At 41.2% G+C, this 22031-nt stretch overlaps 1 protein-coding gene across 1 annotated transcript in view; it reads left to right on the top strand.

Annotated features, from left to right (window-relative positions):
* Positions 1-1163: 1163 nt before the first annotated feature.
* itga9 (integrin, alpha 9) overlaps positions 1164-22031 on the top strand; it is a 385198-nt gene continuing 364330 nt past the window's right edge. Inside the window, exons 1-3 of the mRNA XM_072571044.1 lie at positions 1164-1542; positions 1976-2103; positions 10578-10684. Of these exons, the coding sequence (XP_072427145.1) occupies positions 1355-1542; positions 1976-2103; positions 10578-10684 (423 nt within the window). The 5' untranslated portion in view covers positions 1164-1354. The remainder of the gene's footprint in view (positions 1543-1975; positions 2104-10577; positions 10685-22031) is intronic.

The raw sequence follows: 22031 nt of genomic DNA, 5'->3' as shown, positions 1-22031 counted from the left end.
AGCTGACAGGGGACGAAACGTCTGCAACACGGCGAACAGAACCACAACAACGAGCACCCGAGCTACAAATCTTCTCACCAACTTTGAACAAAATTAATGTTTCAAGTCCTGTGACTAGAACTGACAGCAGCTAGGAAATGATGGTATTTATGCTGATGATAGGGTGGAGGGAAAGGAGTGAGTGCATAGATAGAGACAGAGCCCAGAGAGAGAGAGAGAGAGAGAGAATGAATAGAAAAAGGGAAGACAAAGGAATTGTTGACAGTTGGCTCGGGGAGAGGAGAAACTAATGATAATGGAGGCTGTGAGTCGTTGAAAACGTGTTGGCTGTGCTGAAAGCAACTCATTTCATAACAGGACCTGGGTAGTGGGGATAGATAATAAAAATAGATGTTCATTTTCTGAAATTGTTCAACTCCATATTGAAACTTGAAGGCTGTAAAGATCCCGGGATGTGGTGTTGTTTGCATTGAACTGAACTGAAGCCCTGTCCCTCAGTTTTGATTGTCTTGGTGCCCTGATCAACATTGCTCCGACACACCACAGGAAATAGATTGGCTGGTCATTCAGTTTACTGGGTTTTCTGTGTGATGTTTCTTGTACTGCTTGTTGATAATAATGGCATGAAGTCCTTTTAGGAATAATTTGCATTTATTCCATCTATTTCACTAAGTTTTAAATACATTACATTCTGCTTTTATGAAATTTAGCTGAGGATCTTACAGCCATATCTTTAACAGGCTTTTAAAAATTTGTTGTAATTTGTATCAAGGTAATGAAAGAAGAATGAACTGCCAGAGAGAATGGTGAATGAAACTACAGTTACAATAGTTAAAAGACTTTTGGATAAGTACATTAATAGGAACGGATTAGATGGATATGGGCTACAGTTGGGGATACTTGGTTGCGAAGACGATTTCAGCTATAGAATTGTTTTTTTTTATTATTGTCACGTGTCGCTAGAAAGATACAGTGAAAGGTGTTCTGTGGTCAAGTTGGATCGAAGGGTCTGTTCCGTGCTATGACTGTATGATTCGAAAGAGTTAATGCCCCGAGGTCATGTAGCACATGCTGGAGAAATAGTAAATGTCTTTGAGTAGCCGGTGTGTGGCGCCTTTGCTCTCTGTTTAGATTCTCTTCGCAGCCCACTCCCAGTTAATCAGATGATCAGAGGGGAGAAACTCTGTCCTTCTTAACAGTTTGCAGGATGTGGGTTGATCTCTGATCGGGGACCAGCCGCATTGCCAACTGACCTGATTGTCTGGTTCCTTTTCAGGGTTTATTTGCAATTCGCCGGAGGGTTTACTTCTTTTCGCTTAGGGACACCTAAAGCAAGTCTTCCCCCTGGCTTCTGATGAGGTGGGGAATGGATGGGCTGCTTGCAGAGGATATGAAGTTATTGAAACTCTGTGTGGCTTTAATTTGCTTTGGTTTGGTGCATTCGTACAATATTGATTTAGACCATCCAGTCGTGTTTCGGGGGACCAGTGGCACTTTCTTTGGATATTCTGTACTGGAACATTTTCACGACAATACACGGTGGTGAGTAGGACGATAAGTGTCAGAAAACAGCGTTTATTGCGTCTGAATCCCTCCGTTATAAGCTCCGTGCTTTCACTCTCGCTTGTAACGGTATTAAATTGGAGGAAATTGCAGCCCTTGGCGATGTGATTTCCTTGCAATTTAAAGAGATTTCATTCTCGGTGAAATGCTTGTCTGATAATGTCACTCTGAAGGTAAAACGTGTGCTGAGCCAGGACGAGCACTGATATTGGATAAATACACCGCCTAACGTTTCACTGAGTTCGGCCAGATCCGTGCAATGCCCAACACTTTTCCTTAAGTTACTTGAAAAAGCCAATTTACCCCGTGTGCTGGCAAGGACGGCTGAACTCTTATATGTTTTACTCGGTTCCAAAAATGCTTGTCTTGGGCAGAGTTCCTCACTCTTTCTCCTGTAATATATTTTCTGCAGGGTGCTGGTAGGAGCTCCTCAGGCTAACTCTACTTACAGCTCGACTGTGCTGTCCCCAGGAGCTGTATATAAATGCCGAATTCACAGTAATCCGGAGAAGAGATGCACAGAGTTGGATCTAGGTCGAGGTTAGTCTCGTTTACATTTGTTTTGGGGGATGGGGGTGAGGGGTGTTTTCCTTCCTGAATTCTGACTGTGCGCTTTTGAAAGCTAACCTCCTGAGTTATGCAACGTCCCATCATTCTGACAGCGACAGCACACACAGACAGCGTCTGAAGCAACTTTGATGCATATTATTGTCTCTCTCCTTCCCCCCCCCCCCCCCCCCCCCGCGCTGTTCTTGTTGCGAAGTTGCGACTTCTTTCTAGTGTTAGATCAAAATCACTTGTGTTCCTATAATCGCGTCTTGCCCTGGTGGAGGAAAGGTTGGTTGGCTTAAATTTAACTCAATGTTTTCAAGCAGCGGAAGGGACTTTGATTTTTGAGCAGAGATCTGTATCTGCTGAGACAAATTTAAATGGTTCTACGAATGCCCTGAGTATGTGCTGCTTTTGCTTGTGTCAGTCATTGTGGAGGACTGAATCATTACTCCGAGTACCATTATGCACTTTTCTAAACCTGATAACATAATCATTCCATTACCATACAGAACGTTGTCCCTGATCATTTGAAAATCCTACAGAATTGTTACAAAACAAAAAGGAATTCAACAAAGTTTCCTAAGCTGATTTGGATGCGCTGTTCGGTTCATTATTAAATCTACACATACAGGAGCCAACCCTGGTCCAACATGCAGAGGTTTGCATTCTCAAGTATGCATTTAAATTGAAGGACTCCATGAAAATGAAGTCTGAATGGACGTCATGGGAGGCTGAATCTGAAACCCGATCCCTCCCACAGGACGCTAAATGATCCAATCATCAGCCCGACATCTTTCAGTATCAAAGATGTAAGAACATAGCAAGTGTATTGTTTATTAAATACAGACCTTTATTAGAACATTTTATAGCCTGAATATGCTGACTGAAGCTTTTCAATTTTGCTTTCAATGAAGAGGTTTTGTGTTCTATCCTACCACTCGTCAGGGCATGTGGTGTAAAACCTGAATTGACTGTCAACACCTTGTATACAGGAGACTCTGACTTTACTCAGTCATATTCACTTGGCTTAACCTCCAGTAAAAAGGGGGGTCCTTACCGTTCAGTGTTTATGAGCAGTTTGAGCTCCTGAAGCAGCTGGGGGTAAGGTCTGTATAAGATTGCAAATACTCTTTTATACTGTGATGGGTCCCCCAGAATAAGACAGGATTTACTGAGGTAATACAAGGCTTATTGCTTTTGATATACTTTATTTTTCCTCATGTACGTTCAAGCAAATATCACTAAAATATTTGTGATATTACTAATGATCTATTTAGTGACTGTCCTTGGAATGTGGATAACAATGGCAAAGGATCATCCCTATTTGTCATATAGGAATTACAAACCATGTTGTAGATCAATGCAGTCAAGCTATGGATAAAAAGTTCTTCTGAAGGATATGAGTGAACCATTTTGTTTCCTATATCCATCCAGTCACTGCCAGGATTATTTTATCTGCCAATGTTGCATTATGTTGCAAATAGTTGCATTATGACTGGCATTCACAATGCCACTTCAGTCCCATCCTGAGATCATGCCAAGGCAACAGATATCCTGTCACAGTCACCTTTTACTTAGACTGACTAGGGGCTGGCTCTGAACAACCTAAAGTGAGGGGATTCTCTGAAGCTCCTGTTTTTTTCCTAGGAGAATGTCTGACTCTTTAAAACTCCCCACACTACCACCTAACTACAGTAGTTTTTTTTCCCCAGCACCTATGTTGTGTGTAGGCAGAAGACAGACAAGGTGCACAAACTTATCCAAATTTTCACCAGGATGAGAGGAAACACCCAAGTGGCCTGTGCCAAGCAGTGCCCTTCACAAGGGCAATGCTGTGAGATCAAACAGTGAAGGAGTGGACAGGGATTACATCAAAATAGAGGTGGAGGGGGAAATAATGCACTCCACTCACTGGTGCCCACTTCTCCCTGAACTCCAGGGGTCAGGAGGAGACAGTGTTCCTTCTCCAGAAGGAGTCCGGCTCTAATATAACTGGAATCTCTTTGTAATTTGTTTAATAATAAAAGTTTACATTTACAGCAGTTTTACAAAGGAGGGGAACAGTAAAGCCAGGCCCCAACCCCTACCATTCAACCAGTTTACAGGGAAAGGAGGACAGACCTCAAATCCCAGTTCCACCTATAAAGACAGTGACATTTGTACATAAAACTAACCCAGTTACATAGACTCAAAGCCCCCATCCCTCCCACCACTAAGGCAGGCTGCTCCTCCATACCTTCCAGCTCAGTCCACCCCATGCCCCTTCCAGCTCAGTCTACCCTGACCTTTCAACCTCTAGGGCAGCCTCCCCTGGTACTTGCCTGGGGTGACAGCATTCAGGACAGCCTACCCCACCTTCTGACCACTTCTGGGGCAGTCCAGTACCTGCCAGTGGTGACAGCACTGAGCATGGCTACCCACCTTCTGGCTCTTGGTCTGTGCCTACATACCATTGGTCTTACCCAGCCTGATGCACCATCTGGCCAGTGGGCTATCCCAGCACACCTTCCAGCCACCTCTAGGACAGCCTATCCCCTTCCCTGGGATGGATGCAGAGTAGCCCACAAGCCTTCTGGATCTCAGCCTGCCCCTACACCTTCTGGTGCTTGGCTGCTGACACTTTGACCACCTCTAGAACAGCCTGTCCTGATCACCCCTTCTTGGGGGCAGTGCTCAGAACAGCCTACCCACCCTCTGGCTTTCAGGACAGCCTACCAACCTTCAGGTTCACAGGATGGCCTACCCACCCCCTGACACTCAGGAGGCAAGCTTCAGGATGGCCTATGAGCCTCCCAGCTCACAGTAAGGCCTGCCAGACCCAGGGACACAGGACAGTGCAGGTGATCGACCCAGAAAACAATAGTTAATTACCAAAAGTGTCTCTGGTACATAGTCCAAATCTATACAGTCTTCAAAGTATAGAAGACTGTTAGGAAGAGTCCACTCTAGTATATGATGTACATTGTCAGAATGAGTATCCACTCCAAGCTGCAGAGTCCATTGCTAAAAATTGTCCACAACAAGGACAGAGTCCACTCCTGGAGGCAGTAAATGCACACCCCACAGTTCAGTCTCCAGAGTCCTGGCCCAGCCTTAGAAAAACAGGCCCACTCACAGGAACAGAACAGGTGCAGTTTAACTCACAGGAGTTGGTCCACTCCTGAAGGAAAGGTCTTCTCCAAACTCCAGGACACAGCAACTGCTCACCTCCCAGCACACACAGGTGTTCAACCTTCAGAGGCCCCATCCCAGAGCTAGGCTTCCCCACAGGAACAGCTCCTCTGGGAAAAGGTCTTCCACAAGGCTCAGTCAAAACATCAAAAGTGAAGACACATACAAAAACTACAGTCCAAGGGCTAAGCCCTACCACAAAATTAACATTATCCTTTTCTCAAAAGAGAAAAAAAAGTGTAACAGGCTGTAACCAGCCAGTGAAACAGCAATCCCCTAGTGAGAACAGAGTTGCACCTGAAACACATTATATGCATCAGGAATTTAACAATCAGTCCTTACTAAAAGGAATGCCAGTTAACAAACTGGCTAAATAATTCAGCAGTTCAGGAATCAGGTTTTTTTTTCCCCTCCAAAAACAGTAACATACCACCTCTAACACCAACCAGCACAAAGTCAGTCCCCTAAACTGAGAAGGCTCTGAGTCTCCTATTTATTTTTGTCAGCCAGGGCTCCTTGATTGGCCCATGTTAACAACCCCAATCAAAGATGATTTAATCAATGAGATCCACCTGGCCCTTGTTCCATTCATGACATAGAGCGACCAGGTTATGTGTCTTCTCAAGACAAAAAAAAACTGCAGATGCTGGAATCCAGTGCAGGCAAACAAGAGGCTGGAAGAAACCAGCATGCCAGGCAGCATCAGCAGGTGGAGAAGTCAATGTTTCATGTGTAATCTTTCTTCAGGACTAGGAGTGGGTGTAAGGGGAGTTGCAGTTAAATGGGGATGGGGGAGGGGTTTGGGTGGGGAGAGGGACAGAGTGGTGAGGTGGGTGAACACAGGTAGAGGTACAATCTGGTTGGTTGATGGAAGGAATGAATCCGGTTGGTGGCTGGAAGGAAGGGTTGATGAGAGGAATGGGAAGGAAGGAGGGAGAGGAGCTGGGAAGGGAGTTTACTTGAAATTGGAAGACTCAAGTTGAATCCTCTGGGCTGTAGGCTGCTCAGGTGGAAGATGAGGTATTGTTCCTCCAATTTGCGATCTGATTCGCTGTGGCAATGGAGGAGGTTGAGGGTAATGAAGTCATGGAGGGAGTGGGAAGGGGAATTGAAATGGGTGGTGACTGGGGGGGGGGGCAGGTCAGCCCCTATGGGCCTGGTTGAGATGATTGGCAAAACGTGTCTTGAGTTTAATTTGGTCTCCCTGATGTAGAGAAGACCGCATTGGGAGCACTGGGTAGAGTGAACCTCTATCTTACCTGGAAGGACAGTTTTGGGCCCTGGATGGAGGTGAGGGGCCTGTTGTGCTGGCAGGTTTTACACCTTTTGTGATTGCAGGGGAAGGTACCTGGGGGTTCGTGGGGTCATGTTGGTGGGGAGAGTGATGCAAACCAAGGATTGGTGAAGGGAACAGTCCTTGCAGAAGGCAGAGAGGGGTGGAGAGAGGAAGATCTTTTGGCAACAGTACTTCAATACTGACCCTAGTTCAGTACACGCACGCACTTGAGCAACTGATGGTCCAATGATTTGGATGACAATATCACACTATTATTTTCAAAATTGAACATTTTCTTTGCATTTTTAAATTTTGATTATCTGTATTTTGTGACATTGGTGATAGTAGTTCTTTCTGTCCAGTACTAAGTTCACATAATGAAGCCTATCTTCACAGATCGTACTAAAAAGGAAAAATGACTTAATACGTTTAAAAAACCCAGGTCACTTATAATAAGAGTTTAATTATTGCCCAGGTATATGAAAACCTTGCTTCTCATATCTAATTCCTTAAGGGAAAGCATTGGTCTTTTTCTCCATTGTGCTCTGAAGAAAATTATGTATCATGTTAGCATGTAAATCCCAAGTCCCTGTAGCTGGTAGAAGCAAATCAACTTGTATATTGTATTCTCCATCTGGGAGAGAGAGAGAGAGGCATAGTGTTAGGGGCATCGTCAAGGGTAAATATAGGGTAAAGGAATGGGTCTGGGTGGGTTACTTTTCGGAGGGTCGGTGTGTAGACTTGTTGGGCCGAAGGGCCTGTTGCTGTACTGTAGGGAACCTAATCTAAAACATTATATGGATTTTCAGAAATCATTTTGAGAAAGTTCTCCTTGAGACTGTTAGCTAAAGCTTGTGGAATTGAATGGAATTACCAACCTTGTTGAGAAATAAGCTGAACAGCTGGAGCCAGAGAATAGGGATAACGAACCAAAACTCTATTTGGCAACATATTTGGTGTTCTGCAAAGATTTGCATAGGAGTCTCAACTGTTAAGTGAATGTATTTACAACAAAGGTAATGAGGTGGAAAGTCACATATCCAAAATTGCTGATGACACAAATATCTGTATAGGCAGAATCGAACCAGAGGACACAGTTTAAAAATAAGGAGTAGGCCATTTAGAACAGAGTTGAGGAGAAACTTCTTCATCCAGAGAGTGGTGGGTGTATGGAATGCTCTGCCCCAGAAGGCTGTGGAGGCCAAGTCTCTGGATACTTTCAAGAAAGAGTTGGATATAGCTTTTTAGGATAGTGGAATCAAGGGTTATGGGGATAAGGCAGGAAAAGGATACTGATTGAGGATGATCAGCCATGATCATAATGAATGGTGGTGCTGGCTCAAAGGGCAGAATGGCCTACTCCTGCACCTATTGTCTATTACCTATAATTATAAACTGTGTTGATCAAAGCACAAATTTACAGAGATGTTAGTACATACGTGATTGGGCAAAACTGTGCTGAATAGATCTGTAGACATTGGACCTAAAAAGGGGGGATTTTTGAAAGCGTGATAAGTTAAAGCAATTCAGTTCCAAAGAAATTTGTAGTTGAGATCCAGGTTAATAAGTAATTAAATGCCATGAGCAGATACAGAAAATAATCGATGAAAACTAATGTTTGCCTTTAAATCTAGAGGACTAGAATTTTCTAAAGATTCAGTCATGGAATGTGGACATTGCTGGCTGGCTAGCATTTACTGAGAGAAAGTGAGGACTCCAGATGGTGGAGATGAGATTCAAAAAGTATGGTGCTTGAACAGCACAGCCATCCAGGCAGCATCCGAGGAAGACGAGAGTCGATGTTTTGAGCATAAGTTCTTCATCAGGAATGTGTCTGCGTTTATTGTTCATTCTTAGTCGCCGTTGAGAAAGTCATGAGCTCTCTTGAATTGCTGCAGTCCATAGTGTGTAGATAGGCCATGATGTTAATCTTTTGCTTCTGGTGATTTCAGGATGATCTTAGAAGATTAACAATTCTATTGCTGGAAATTGACTGACTGTTGTTTTTGTCTACATGACTACATTTATAAAATAAATTAATTAGCTGTGAAGTGCTTGAGGATATTCCAAGGATGTGGAATGCACTTTCTTATTCATAAGTCTTTAAAGATAGCAAGACAAGTTGAGTTATCTGTTATAATTAAGGAAAAGGATAATTACCACTTGTTTGGCCTTAGCTAGATTATTGTGTGCATTCTAGACACATAAAGAATGCCAAGCCTTTGGAAAAATGCAAAACAGATTTATTAGAATGGGATGAAGTTTGAGGGATGTCAGATGTGTGGAGAGACGAGCATTTGTGATTGCTCTTGTCAGAGCCGAGAAGGTTAAGGAGTTATTTGATTGCGGTGTTCAAAACCATGAATGGTTTGATTGAGTAGATAAGAAGTAGCTTGCAAAGTGGTTTAAAATCAGACTTAAGATAATTTGATAAGGAACCAAGGCTTGAAAAACTACCTTTTTAAGTGAGTTATCAAAATCTGGAATGTACTGCCTGAAAGAAAATTCAATAACTTTCAAAAGTGAATTGAATATTGTCATTGACAATCACACGTGAAAAAAATGATTGTTCACCTAGGAAATTCTATGTTAAAGATGATAGGTTCTTACAGTCTTTGCATGGCTGATAAACCCAATGCATCTCTGACTGTACATTTGGCAAGTGTCTCCAGGAGGTGGAATTGGTTGTTGGCCTTGATCATTGGCATTTTTTTCTTCAGTTGCTCTCCATACTTCCTCTTGCTGAAGGATGTTCTCAAATAATGTGTCCCTCCGTACAGTAGTTTCCTCAAAATCAATTTCTTCAGAATGAGGGTCTCACATACATTGACATCTGTGTTTCATTTCCTGGCGGAAGCCTTTGAAATGTTTACTTTGTCCTGTTCTTGTTTGAGTGGGTGAAGAATATTGACTTTGATAATCGGGACTCAGGCATCCTAAGCACATGTTTGTGGATGGTCATGGCCTCCCTGCTAGTGCTATTGGCTCCTTTAAGGATGCTGATGTTACTAAAACCTGTCCTCCTAGCTGATGAGGTGAAGGAGGTACACTTATAAAGAAAGCATTTCCAAACAGTGGGGAAAGGAGAAGTATGAGAAAGTGAGGACTACAGATGCTGGAGACCAGAGTCGAAAAGTGTAGTGCTGGAAAAGTGCAGCAGGCCAGGCAGCATCCGAGGAGCTGAAGGGCTTATGCCCGAAATGTCGATTCTCCTGCTCCTCGGATGCTGCCTGGCCTGCCGTGCTTTTCCAGCGCCACACTGTTCGACTTGGGAAAGGAGAAGTATGGTAATAATTGGGTAGCAACCTCAGAGCTGGTACAAGCATAATGGGATAACCAAGCTCCTTTATATGTTGCAAGAGGCTAATTTTATATTAAACCATTCTCTCACATAATATGGCTTTTAGCATTTTTAAATAAAAGTAACCAACACATCTAAATATTTCATTCCTTTTTGCCATAATCTTCAAAAAATGTTGAATTTTTGATCCTTTCCTCAATCAAGTTATATGCTCCTTCCATTACCATATACCACTTGAGAATTTATCCCAAGCTTCTTTTCTGTTGGCCATACATTATAAAATGACCCTATGTTGATTTTGTTGTTATGTTATGTTCTATAGTTTTAGTTAACTTGTTAGAAATATCTGATAATTTTTTTCCTCTATTTTCCACTAAATTCCCATTTTGCCATATTATTAAATTGTTCAATTCATGTGTTTGGGAAACAGTTTGTTTTCCTGAACAAACACCATTTTCAATTAGTCGAGTAAATTTTAATCCATCCACTAAGACCATACCTTTGTGTTAGGGACTAGCAATGTTCATATCATTGTTGAACACTCTTAATGTCACAATCTACATGGAAAGAATGGAGTATTCCATTTGAAGGTTAATAACTTTTGATGCTTCTGGCATGTTTATCCAAGTGTCATTTGTTTGTTTCACAACGTTTTGATTATTTGTCGTTATTGGGACTAACGTGGAGTGTAATAACTGTTCTTGAATTTCTCAGGTAATCAACGAGGAAAGACTTGTGGTAAAACTTGCAGAGAGAACAGAGACAACGAGTGGATGGGTGTGAGTCTGTCTCGACAGGCTGGAGGCAATGGCAGCATCCTGGTAAGCTGATGACCTCTTAGCAGCACCTTCCCTTTGTAGACTTGTCCAGTCTACTGAATTCCATGACCCAACTTTGTCGATCTTTTCCCATTGAAGCAGTCTACTCATCAATCTGCTCAAATATGAATCTAACTGTATGAAATGGTGAGTAGCCGTGCTGAGGCTAAACCTCCCCTCCATCAATCGTGAGGAAACTGGTGTTATCAGATGATGAAGACATATCCATTTGGAAATTGAACTTGCTAGCAATTCATTCAGGCCAGCAGTAAAAGGTGCATGATGCCTAGACTATTGAATGTCGGTGAGACTTGAGGTCTGGAGACAAACAGGGAACCAACGTTACAACCTTTTGCAGGGCGATTGAGGATTGATCAGCCAGCTGCAACTGATGAGGCCTCTCATCCTTGAGGATAATGACTTTTTAGAGATAGATGCAAGTAGAGTTAAGCAGCTAAAAAAGGGAAGACACTTTGCTTCACGCGGTATGTGATTCAGGGTGCATAAGCTTATGAAACTGGATTGAGGTTGGAGAGTTAATGAATGTATTGTGTGATCTTTCTTTTAATTATTTGCATTTTAAGGTATTTGGAATCAGATTAATGAAAGATTAATGTCTGTGATAGTGTGGAGTCTCCAAAATGGTACAGCCAAGTAAAAGAACAGTCGGTGGGGATCCTTGATTTAGGAATTATTCAGAGATAAGTCAGCAATGTCAGAAATGATTCCAAAGCTCCAGACAAATAAAATTACAACAGAATAAACTACCAAATAGTAAATATAAGGGCAGAAAAAAAGGGCTGGTGAGATGCTGATTGCTGCATGTAAACTCCTAAATTGCACAACAACAGATTACTGGAGAAACTCAGCAGGTCCGGCAGAATCTGTGGAGAGAAAGGTTAACGTTTCAAATCCAGTTCAGCATTTGTTGTGTACTGCACTCCTCTGCATTTACCTGCATACCTCAACACTAAAACCAAAATTAATCACTTTGTTATATGACTTCTCTGTTCAATGAGATAGCTGCTTTCTGTAGATACTGAGCCACTTGAGAGGTGGTAATTTGCTATGTGCAGGTCTTTAATGTTAATAACTCTCTGCAAAGTGAGTGGGGTGTTTAAGGTAGCATCCATGGAGAGAAACAGAGTTCATGTTTCAGGACAAGAACCTTCTGAGTGATGTGGGAGAGTCATTGCCCTGAAACATTAACTTTGTTTCTCACATCAGATGCTGTCTGGTCTGTTGAGCATTTCCAGCTATTTTTGCTCTTATTTCAGATACCCAAGATCTGTAGTATTTTGCTTTTGTATTTGATTTGTATTTACATCTTTAACTGAGAATTTGATGACTTGCTATATGTTGCATTTCTAACATTATAGGATACTTCATGATATGACAAGTCATAAGTAATTCTAACTTTTAATATTTGTGGGATTGCATACCTTAATTGCAATCATCTTAAAATTGGACATACTAAGCAGAGCCTGAACAGGAGCAATGAATAAAATTGCTTTGGTCCAACACGAAAGAAATGACTTGTCTACACAGGAACCTTGATTACCCAAAAGACACAGGCGGGGAGTAGTTCATTCAGTTAATCGAATTCCGGATAATCGAATGCCAGATAACATCGTTTCGCCAGACATTGGGATCTTGCGATTTTGCTGGATAACCTGATATTCAGATAATCGCATGCTGGATAATCGAGGTTCATCTGTAGTTCAATATCCCAAAGCAGCTTATAGCCAACAAAATACTTTAGAGGTGTAGTCACTAATGCAGAAGCTAGGTGATAGCAATTAGAATCCTTTTGAAATGGATGTGAAGAAAACATATTCAGCACAATCCAACAGCGTTGTCATTGAGTCATGCAGCCATTCATATTGGAAAAGAAACCAAACCAAACAAAATTATAAATTCTCTCAAGTTGTCATGCAGTTATAAAAATAAACAAATTTCTAATTAGGTCCCCAGTAAAGATGGCTAAATATAGAAACATGGAACCATAGAAATAAGGAACAGGAGTAGGCCATTCAGCCTTGGAGCCTGCTGTGCTGTTCAATATGATTATGGCTAGTCATTCAACTCAGTATTCTGTTCCTGCTTTTCCCCCATACCCTTCATCTCTTTAACTGTAAGTAGTACATGTAACTCTTTCTTGAAAACCTTAAATGTTTTGTCCTCAGCCTGAGGTAGAGAGTTCCGCAGGCTTACTGCTCCATGGGTGAAGACATTTCTTCTCAGCTTGGTCCTAAATGGCTGATATCTTTAAACTTTGATGCCTGGTTCTGGAGTCCTCAGTCATCAGGAACATCCTTCCTATATTTAATCTGTCTAGTCCTGTTAGAATTTTACATGATTTTATGAGATCCCCCAACTCAAATGAATATAATGCTACCCACTCCATTCTGTCTCCACACATCAGTTCTGCCATCCTTGGAATTCGCTGGTAAATCTGTTGTACTCCCTCCATAGCCAGGACATCTTTGCTCAGATACAGAAGCCAAAACTGCACACAAATCTCCAGTTATGGTTTCACCAACACCATGTACAATTGCAGTAAGACTGTACCTACTCCTGTACTTGAATCTTTTCACCATGAAGGCTGAAATACCGTTCGCTTTCCCAACTGCCTGCTACACCTCTATGCTTATTTTCAGCGACTGCTATATGAGAATATTCAGGTCTCATTGCATCTCCCCTTTCCTAATCTGTTGTCATTCAGATAATCTACTTTCTGTTTTCTTTTGTTGCTACCAAAGTGGATAACTTCACATGTATCCATATAATACTTCATCCGCCATGCATTTGTCCACCTGCATCCTCTCCTACCAAGCTTTGTGACATCTGTAAACTCGGAGATATTACATTTAGTCCCTTACCTAAAACATTAATATATATAGTGAGTAGCTCGGTTCAAACATTGATCCCTGTGGTACCCATCTAATTTTCTGCTACTCAGAAAAAGCCCTCGAGTCATAGAGGTGTGCAGCACAGAAACAAATCCTTCAGTCCAACTCGTCCATGCCAAACAGATATCTCTCCACGCTTCAGACTCACTGCCATTATTCCTGATGAAGGGCTTTTGCCCGAAACGTTGATTTCGAAGCTACTTGGATGCTGCCTGAACTGCTGTGCTCTTCCAGCACCACTAATCCAGATATCCTAACCTAATCTAGTCCCACCTGTCAGCACCTGGCCCATATTCCTCTAAACCCTTCCTATTCATATACCCATCCAGACACCTTTTAAATACTGTAATTGTACCAGCCTCCATCACTTCCTCTGGCAACTCATTCCATGCATGCACCACCCTCTGTGTGAAAACGTTGCCCCTTATGTCCCTTTTATAGCTTTCTTCTCTCACTCTAAACCTAAGCCCTCTAGTTCTGGACTCCCTGACCCCAGGAAAAGACCTCATCTGTTTAACCTATCCAGGCCCTTCATGATTTTATAAACCTCTATAAGGTCACCACTCATCCTCTGCTGCATGGAAAACAGCCCCAGCTTATTCAGCTTCTCCCTATAGCTCAAGCCCTCCAACTCTGGCAACATCCTTGTAAATCTTTTCTGAACCCTTTCAAGTTTCACAACATTTTTCTGATAGCAAGAGACCAGAGTTTATTCCAACAATATTCCAACAGTGGCCTATCCAATGTCCTGTACAGCCGCAACATGACCTCCCAACTCCTGTACTCAATGCTCTGACCAGTAAAATAAAGCATACCAAATGGATTATTCACTATCCTATTAACCTGAGACTCTACTTTCAAGGAGCTAGGAGCCTGCACTCCAAAGTCTTTGTTCAGCAATACTCTCTCGGACCTTACCATGAAGTGTATAAGTATTGCCCCGATTTGCTTTTCCAAATTGCAGCACTTCGCATTTATCTAAATTAACCCTCCTTCTGCCACTCCTCAGCCCAATTGCCCATCTGATTAAGATCCTGTAGTACTTTTTGCTACACCTCCAATTTTGGTGTCATCTTCAAACTTACTAACTGTACCTCCTATGTTCAAATCCAAATCATTTATATAAATGACGAAAAGTAGGGAACCAACACTGATCGTTGTGGCACTCCACCGGTTGCAGGCCTCCAGTCTGAAAAACAACCCTCCACCACCACCTTCTGTCTTCTACCTTCAAGCCAGTTCTGTATCCAATTGGCTAGTTCTTCCTGTATTCAATGAGATCTAACCTTGCTCACCAGTCTTCCATGGGGAACCTTGTTGACGCCTTTCTGAAGGCCATATAGATAAAGTCTACCGCTCTGACCATATCAATCCATGTTTGTTACTTCTACTCTTTGTTTCCTTTCTGCTAACCAGTTCTCCATCTATGTCACTGCACTATGCCCAAACCCTTGCGTCCATTTATGTCATACTTTAAGAAGTCCTTTAAGTGCCTCTCAAAACTATTATTCAATTTGTGAGCACAGCTCCCTCCTAAAATATGTTTCTGAAACTCAGTGAAGCATTTGTAAAGACCCAACTGTACAAAATAAACTATCACATCTTCAGCCAATCTAACTTTTTGTAACTGCAAAATAATGCCCCTTTTTCAGCTTTATCAGTTGTTCTGTCAATTGAAATAATCTAGAGGCAACTGTTTTTAATCTAAGAGAAAGCTTAAAATTAATTTGTTTCAAACTTAAATGATTGTGCATTCTTAAATTACTTCAAAGCTGGATATTAAAGTTCCCAAACATTGTGTATTTCAGTTCTGAATGTGTATTAGTATAGTGCTGAAATGAATCTCAATTATAGTAGACTTTATTCAATCACTGCAGTAAATACATATCTAACATGTATCACAACATCTAATAATGACATTTGATGCCATAAAACTGGGTAACTCTTAGCTGTCAGAATATTCCAACAGCCTCAACAAGTTTCCCCCAACATTCACAAAGTGTAACACACAGTGTGTTTTTCAAAGCATTCCAAAAGCTGCTTGATTCCATAAAAGTATCAAAGGACAGGAAAAACAAATTTCCTTTGAGGCAGTCCACAGTGACACAGGCATCAGTGGATATGCGTACACAGTTATGCAATTCCACTGATAATGCAGCTCAATCCCTGATTGGTGTCATGGCTAATGTTTTGGGCCTATTTCTCCAAACCATATTGATCTCTATGCTGCCACATAGCAGTGAACTCATGCAGAATGAATCCTTTCAATATCCTGAAATTACTTTTGTATTAATTTAAGCCTAATTTGCCAAACTCAGTTGTGTGATGCTCTTGATCTGATTATGCCATCAACCATATTGCATGTGTGAGAGAGAAGAAAATATTTGATTTACTTTCATATTGATCTCAGGCAACCACGGTCACTCCAATGGATCCCCTTCATTCCATTTGTTTACTGAATGCAGCCCATAATAACCAATACAGTGTGAACAAGTAATTAATTTATTGTTATTGACAGTAATGGTAATGGAAATTGGTTAGTGCAGTTTCCCTAATGTATGTGGCCTGTTTAACTGATACATATTACTAAAAGAAGGATTAAGAGAAGACTATGCATAATGTGGTGAATGTCTGAAGACAACATCCAGCTTTTTGTTGAGAAACTTCCATATCATTTGCATCACACAAGTGATGGCCATCCCCAACAAGAGAGAATCCAAACATCACCCTTTGACTTTATATGACATTATCTCATTGAATTTCTGACTGTCATTACCTATCATTATCTTTGCCTAGAAACTTAACTGGACCAGTGATTTAATAACTGTAGCTAAAAGATCAGGTCAGGGGTTAGGATTCTGTGGAAAGTAACCCTCTGCAATTCTGGTCATCATCCATAAGGCACGAGTCAGGAGTGTAATAGAATTCTGTCCACTGGTCTGGATAGGTATTGCTTCAGGATCATGCACAAAACTCAACACTATCCAGGACACGCACATTCATGCTTGCGATTTGGGCAAACCAGGCTGGGACCAGCATTAATTGTTCATTCCTTTATTGCCCTGGGGAAGATGGTGGTCATAGTCATACAGCAGGGAAACTGACCCTTCATTCAAACCAGTCCATGCCGAACATAATCCCCAACTAAACTAGTCCCACCTGCATGCTCCTGGCCCATATCCCTCCAAACTGTTGCTATTCATGTACTTGTTCAAATGTTTTTTACATGTTGTAACTGTGCCTACATCCACCACTTCCTCAGGAAATTCATTTCATGCGTGAACCACCTGTGCAAAGTATTTGCACCCTCATGTCTTTTTTAAAATCTCTGTCCTCTCACCTTAAAAAGTATGTCCCCTGGTCTTCTTGAAATCCCACAATCTAGGGAAAAAACATCTACCATTAGCCCTATCTATACCCCTCATGATTTTATAAACCTCTATCGGGGCACCTTGCAACCTTCTATGCTCCAGTGAAAAAGGTCGCAGCCTATCCAACCTTTCTTTATAACTCAAACCCTCCATTCCCAGCAACATCCTGGTAAATCTCTACTGAACCCTCTCTAGTTTAATAATATCCTTCTTGACCTGTTGCCATCCTACAGGTATAGGGACACCCACAAAGCTATCAGGGTGACCAGGGTTCTGACTAAGTGGTATAATTCCATGTCAAAATGTTGAGTTGGAGGGGATCATGCAGCTGATGCATGTTTCTACTGAGATAGAGGTCATGGTTTTGGAAGGTGCTGTCTCAAGAGCCTTGGTGAATTTCTGCAGTGCATCTTTTAGATAGTGCACACTGCTAAATCTGTGCATCAGCAGTGAAGAGAGTGAATGTTTGTGGATGTGATGCCAACCAAGCAGGATGTTTCATTCTGAATGGTGCCAAGCTTCTTGTGTTGTTGGCATTGGTACTTTCTAGGCAACTTGAGTGTTTTTTCACACTACTTTCATTTCAAAAATATACTTTATTCATAAAAAATATCATTGTATACATAGTCACTGTACAGTAGCATATGAAGAAACAAACATTGGAGTTTGACTCTATCCAGCAAGAAAAAATCCAAAGACATTGCTTTCTTCTACACAATTTTATATTTACGTATATTTGAGGCTTTGGAAGGGTCTGATAACTGAATGGATCTCTATTTACCTTCGGCAGAAAAGTCTTAGATGGTCATTTTTTCCTACTGTTCTTTTGAGGCAGCTGCCCCAGTCTTTAGTACGTCCCTCACCACGTGGTCCTGGACCTTGGAATGTGCCACTTGGTCGAGGTCAACTCCTTGCTCGAAGACAAACAAGCTTTGGGCAGACCAAAGAGTGTCTTTCACTGAGTTGATGGTCCACCAAACACAGTCGACGTTATCTCTGTGTCCTGGGGAACAGACCGTAGAGCACAGAGACTTGTGTCATGGAGTTGCTTGGTACGAATCTTGACAAAAACCATTGTATCTTTCTGCAGGCATCCTTTGCAAAAGTACATTCTGGTAGGATTTATGCCTGTGGACAGGCTTTGAGAAAAGTGCGAGTTACTTGCTGTAGAATTACCAATCACTGACTTGCTGTTTTGAGGATTTATGATTTTGTACACACTTCGAATAGTTTCCATTTGTCTGAACTAGAAAGTGACCTCTGAAAAGATTATATCTGGCACCCAGAACACTGAATATTTGTTCACTCACACAAATTGAAAAGTGGGTGTTTCTGAGTATTTTCAAATGCAAATGAACTAATCCTTTTCTTAGTTCTTCTTCCATGGCATTTACCACAGTTGATGTGTAATCAGGGGGTGAGAAAGATTAGAATACTGTATGCGGATGGTATTTTGATCTCTTTTCTAAAGTCATTCATTTTTTTCCCTACATTTGTAGCTTCTAATACATTTCTCCTTTTAATATGAAGCCGAGTATTTTACTCTTTCTTCCTCATTATTAAAAGATAGTGGTCAGGTTCAAGAAATAACAATAAAGGCTAGTAGAATATTAGCCTTTATTTCAAGAGGCTTGGATTACAAAGTGAATGAGAGTTATCTTATAATTGTATACATTTCTGGTTCGTCCCAGCTCACATCCTCTGTACATCTTTGGACAGCTCACCTCTGGAAGTACGTATTAGTCTTAACTGTGGTTTCAACATACTGTTACAGTGGTCAAATGTGTGGGTGTGCTGCATAGATGAGGTTTTATGTTGTTGATTGTAGAACATTGAAAGATAACTTTGAGGTGTCACTAAGAGAGAAATGGGTTTCCTTTGTGGAATTCAGAACAAGGGGGCATAACATTAAAATTAGATTGAGGCCATTCAGGAGTGCTTTCAGGAAGTACTTATAGTATTTAGAAACATCTCCTGCACAAAGCTATGAAGGTGCGATCAATGGAAAACGTCAACATTAAATTGAATTATTTTGTGTTAGATGAGGGTATTTAGGGTCATGGTATCAAAGTGGAATTAAGATACAGCATGATCAATTTGAATGGCACTGCAGGCTAGAGGGATTGAAAAGCGTACTTCTTTTTGTATGTTTGTGCATCCCTTTTCATGTGGTGATGTTGTATATCTCCCCTGCAATTAAAACTGTGTGTACACCTTCACACATTTATGGTTATTTGTAGTAATAAAATTTGACAACAAAAACATGCAGGTTGAATATGTTTAACATGTTATGGATACATATGCATTTGTATAAACTCACTAGCAGACCCCCAAAGCAAGAAAATATGATGCTAGCTTTTATTGATATCATGCAATTTAATGAAATATGGTTCAGCAAATGATTTACAAGTTGGCGAGTGAGAAGTTTCTTATCAGTTCCAGTTCTACATACCAGGAGTTTCACCAACTGATGTGTCTATAAAAAAAGTTTTACAATATCTAACACTTTCTTGAAGGCCTCCTTGATCATTATGTTATGACCAGTTTCAACTCTGGTAAGGTTCTCAAGTGAAAGGATATCAGATTGAAGGATTTTTAAAAAAAGAACGAGTGCATTCCCATTGTGACCTAACTTTATTTGATGAACCCTGTTTTTGATATATTGGGTAGAAGTACTGCAGAATGAGAGAAGCATTTCTTGAGTATAACTCTGCTTTTAAACTAATGAGTTAGCAACACCTTCATGTGTTTGTTTACTACAAATAACTCTTCACCTTACAGAAAGAAATGGTGTTGGGTAGTGATGGAGAAGGTGGGAGAAGTGTTCAGTTTAAATGACATCAGTCAATGTCTATTAATACTTTTGCCTTCCTGCCATATCCTGAAGTTAGCTTGTTCTTTTTGAGCAGATTAGCAGGATACACACGTGGTCAGCTGAGGTTTCTTTCTATGTACGTTTTATGAGTCCTTATTGTGCAATCGGGAAATGATTGTAGTATTCATCTGAATGTTGAATGAGAAAGGGTTTTTCCTCTGTTTCAGACCTGTCTGAAGGGGGATTGTAGACAGGAAGAAACTGAACATAGAAACTTTTTATTTTAATGTTATGTGTGAGGAATGCTACTCCAGGCCCTAGACTGTGAGTCTTCCTTGGCCTGGGTTGCACTTCCTTCACCACTGGCAACTAGATACTGCCTGATTGGGTCTGAGGTTATGCTTCCTAAATGATGATTTGCGGGTTGAATGTTCCGGTCAGTCAGTAAACATATTTGCTGCAGTGAGATCTCTATGTGCCCTGGTTACATTTGGAATACTGTGCACAGTTTTGATCACCACATTACCAAAAGGATGTGGATGCTTTGCAGTGGGTGTAGAGGAGGATCGCCAGGATGTAGTCTGGTATGGAAGGTAGTAGCTATGAAAAGAGGCTGAGTAGATTAGGATAATTATCATCAAAAAGATGAAGGTTGAGGGAGGACCTGATTGAGGTCTACAAAATCATGAAGTATAGACAAGGTGAATAGTTAGAAGCTTTAGCCCAGAGTTGCAGTCATAATTACTAGGGGCTGAGTTCAAGGTGAGAGGGGAAAGGGGAAAAGTTCTTTATGCAGAGGGTGGTGGATCTCTGGAATGTCTTGCCAGCAGAGGTGAGCACGGTAGCGTCATTTAGGATGTTTTTGGACAGATATATGAATGGGCAAAGAGCAGAGGGATACAGATCCTGAGAAAATAGGTGACAGGTTAAGATAGAGGATCTGGATCGGCACAGGCTTGGTGGGCCGAAGAGCCTGTTTCTGTGCTGTAATTTTCTTTGGTTCACAATGTGCATGCATTGTGCTCTGGCCCCCAGTAAAATTGGGACTGACCTCAAACTTCATTTAAAAACAAATTGTCTATTTGTTACAAACTCTATATGTTACCATTTTTGTTGCTTTCATAAATCTGTTTTGTGATCCTCTTCAAATAAAGGGATAGCAGCATTCCTGTGATACGGGTTGGGAATCCCTTTTGTGTTTTTCTATATTCCTGGAATTAAGTGATATAATTTTCATTGAATGCACTTTTGATTTGTGGAAATATTGCAGTGTCACAATACAGCATAGTGCCACTTTGGTTTTCTTCACTGTAAATGATTTGGGCTGTTCCCTGAATGTTAGCCATTTTCCCTTTGAACAGGTGCTTGCGTAGAGCACAGACTCTCACAGCTGTCTATCCCCAATTTTAACTTGGTCCATTCTACCCTGAGACCGGTAAGATCAACCGTTTGTTACATTCAGTGCAATACTTGAGTCTTAGCAGCATACTTTAAATTATTTGAATTCTATTTTGGTCAGATCCAGAATGGTAGCATTACCATGTGGCTCACTATTTTCTGTTGATCTGGAAACAGATGGAGGCTGAGCAACTGTTATGGAAAATATTTACACTAAATATATGCTTCTGACCAGGCAGATGCAGCTGACCAGACAGGCCTATGAGCTCGGTGTCCAGGACCAAGTAATACAGCCATTGGACCAAAATAACCCAGTATTTAAGAATATGTGAGAGAGAGAATGACAAAGATGTCATATTTGTTAATTATCCAAATACTGTCAACAGTCATTTGTAATTTATCTTTGTTTTAGTGGATTGAGTGGTTTTGGTGTTGGGGGCATGGGAGAAAGGAGCTAATTGGAGTACACTCATTCCAAGGTTATCCTTGCATTTCCAAGATTTAAGGATTCATCTGCTGGATGTTGATGTGAAAATTCAAGGAACGTCAGCAAAAATAGTTATTTTGTGTTGCTTATTAGCTGGGAAAATGTTGAAGCTGAGGCAAGCAAAGAAAGACAGTTTGGCAGAGGGGTCATTTGGAGGCCATGTGATAATGCCACCAAGTTAGCAACCTAAACTGAATGGGTTTGGATGTGAAAGGCCCTGAGAATTTGTAACCCAATCATAGGGAACTTGAATGTCTGCTTTTAGATATGCATTGGGCTGTCTGCTTGGCGGACCTCCTTTTGACATGGAATTTGACTTGGAATATTTAAAACACTTAATCATGGTGCATTGTGACTGACCACTCAT

Source organism: Chiloscyllium punctatum, chromosome 5 (genome assembly GCF_047496795.1).
Source record: "Chiloscyllium punctatum isolate Juve2018m chromosome 5, sChiPun1.3, whole genome shotgun sequence".
Taxonomy (NCBI): Eukaryota; Metazoa; Chordata; class Chondrichthyes; order Orectolobiformes; family Hemiscylliidae; genus Chiloscyllium; species Chiloscyllium punctatum.
This window is presented reverse-complemented; position numbering and strand designations above follow the sequence as displayed.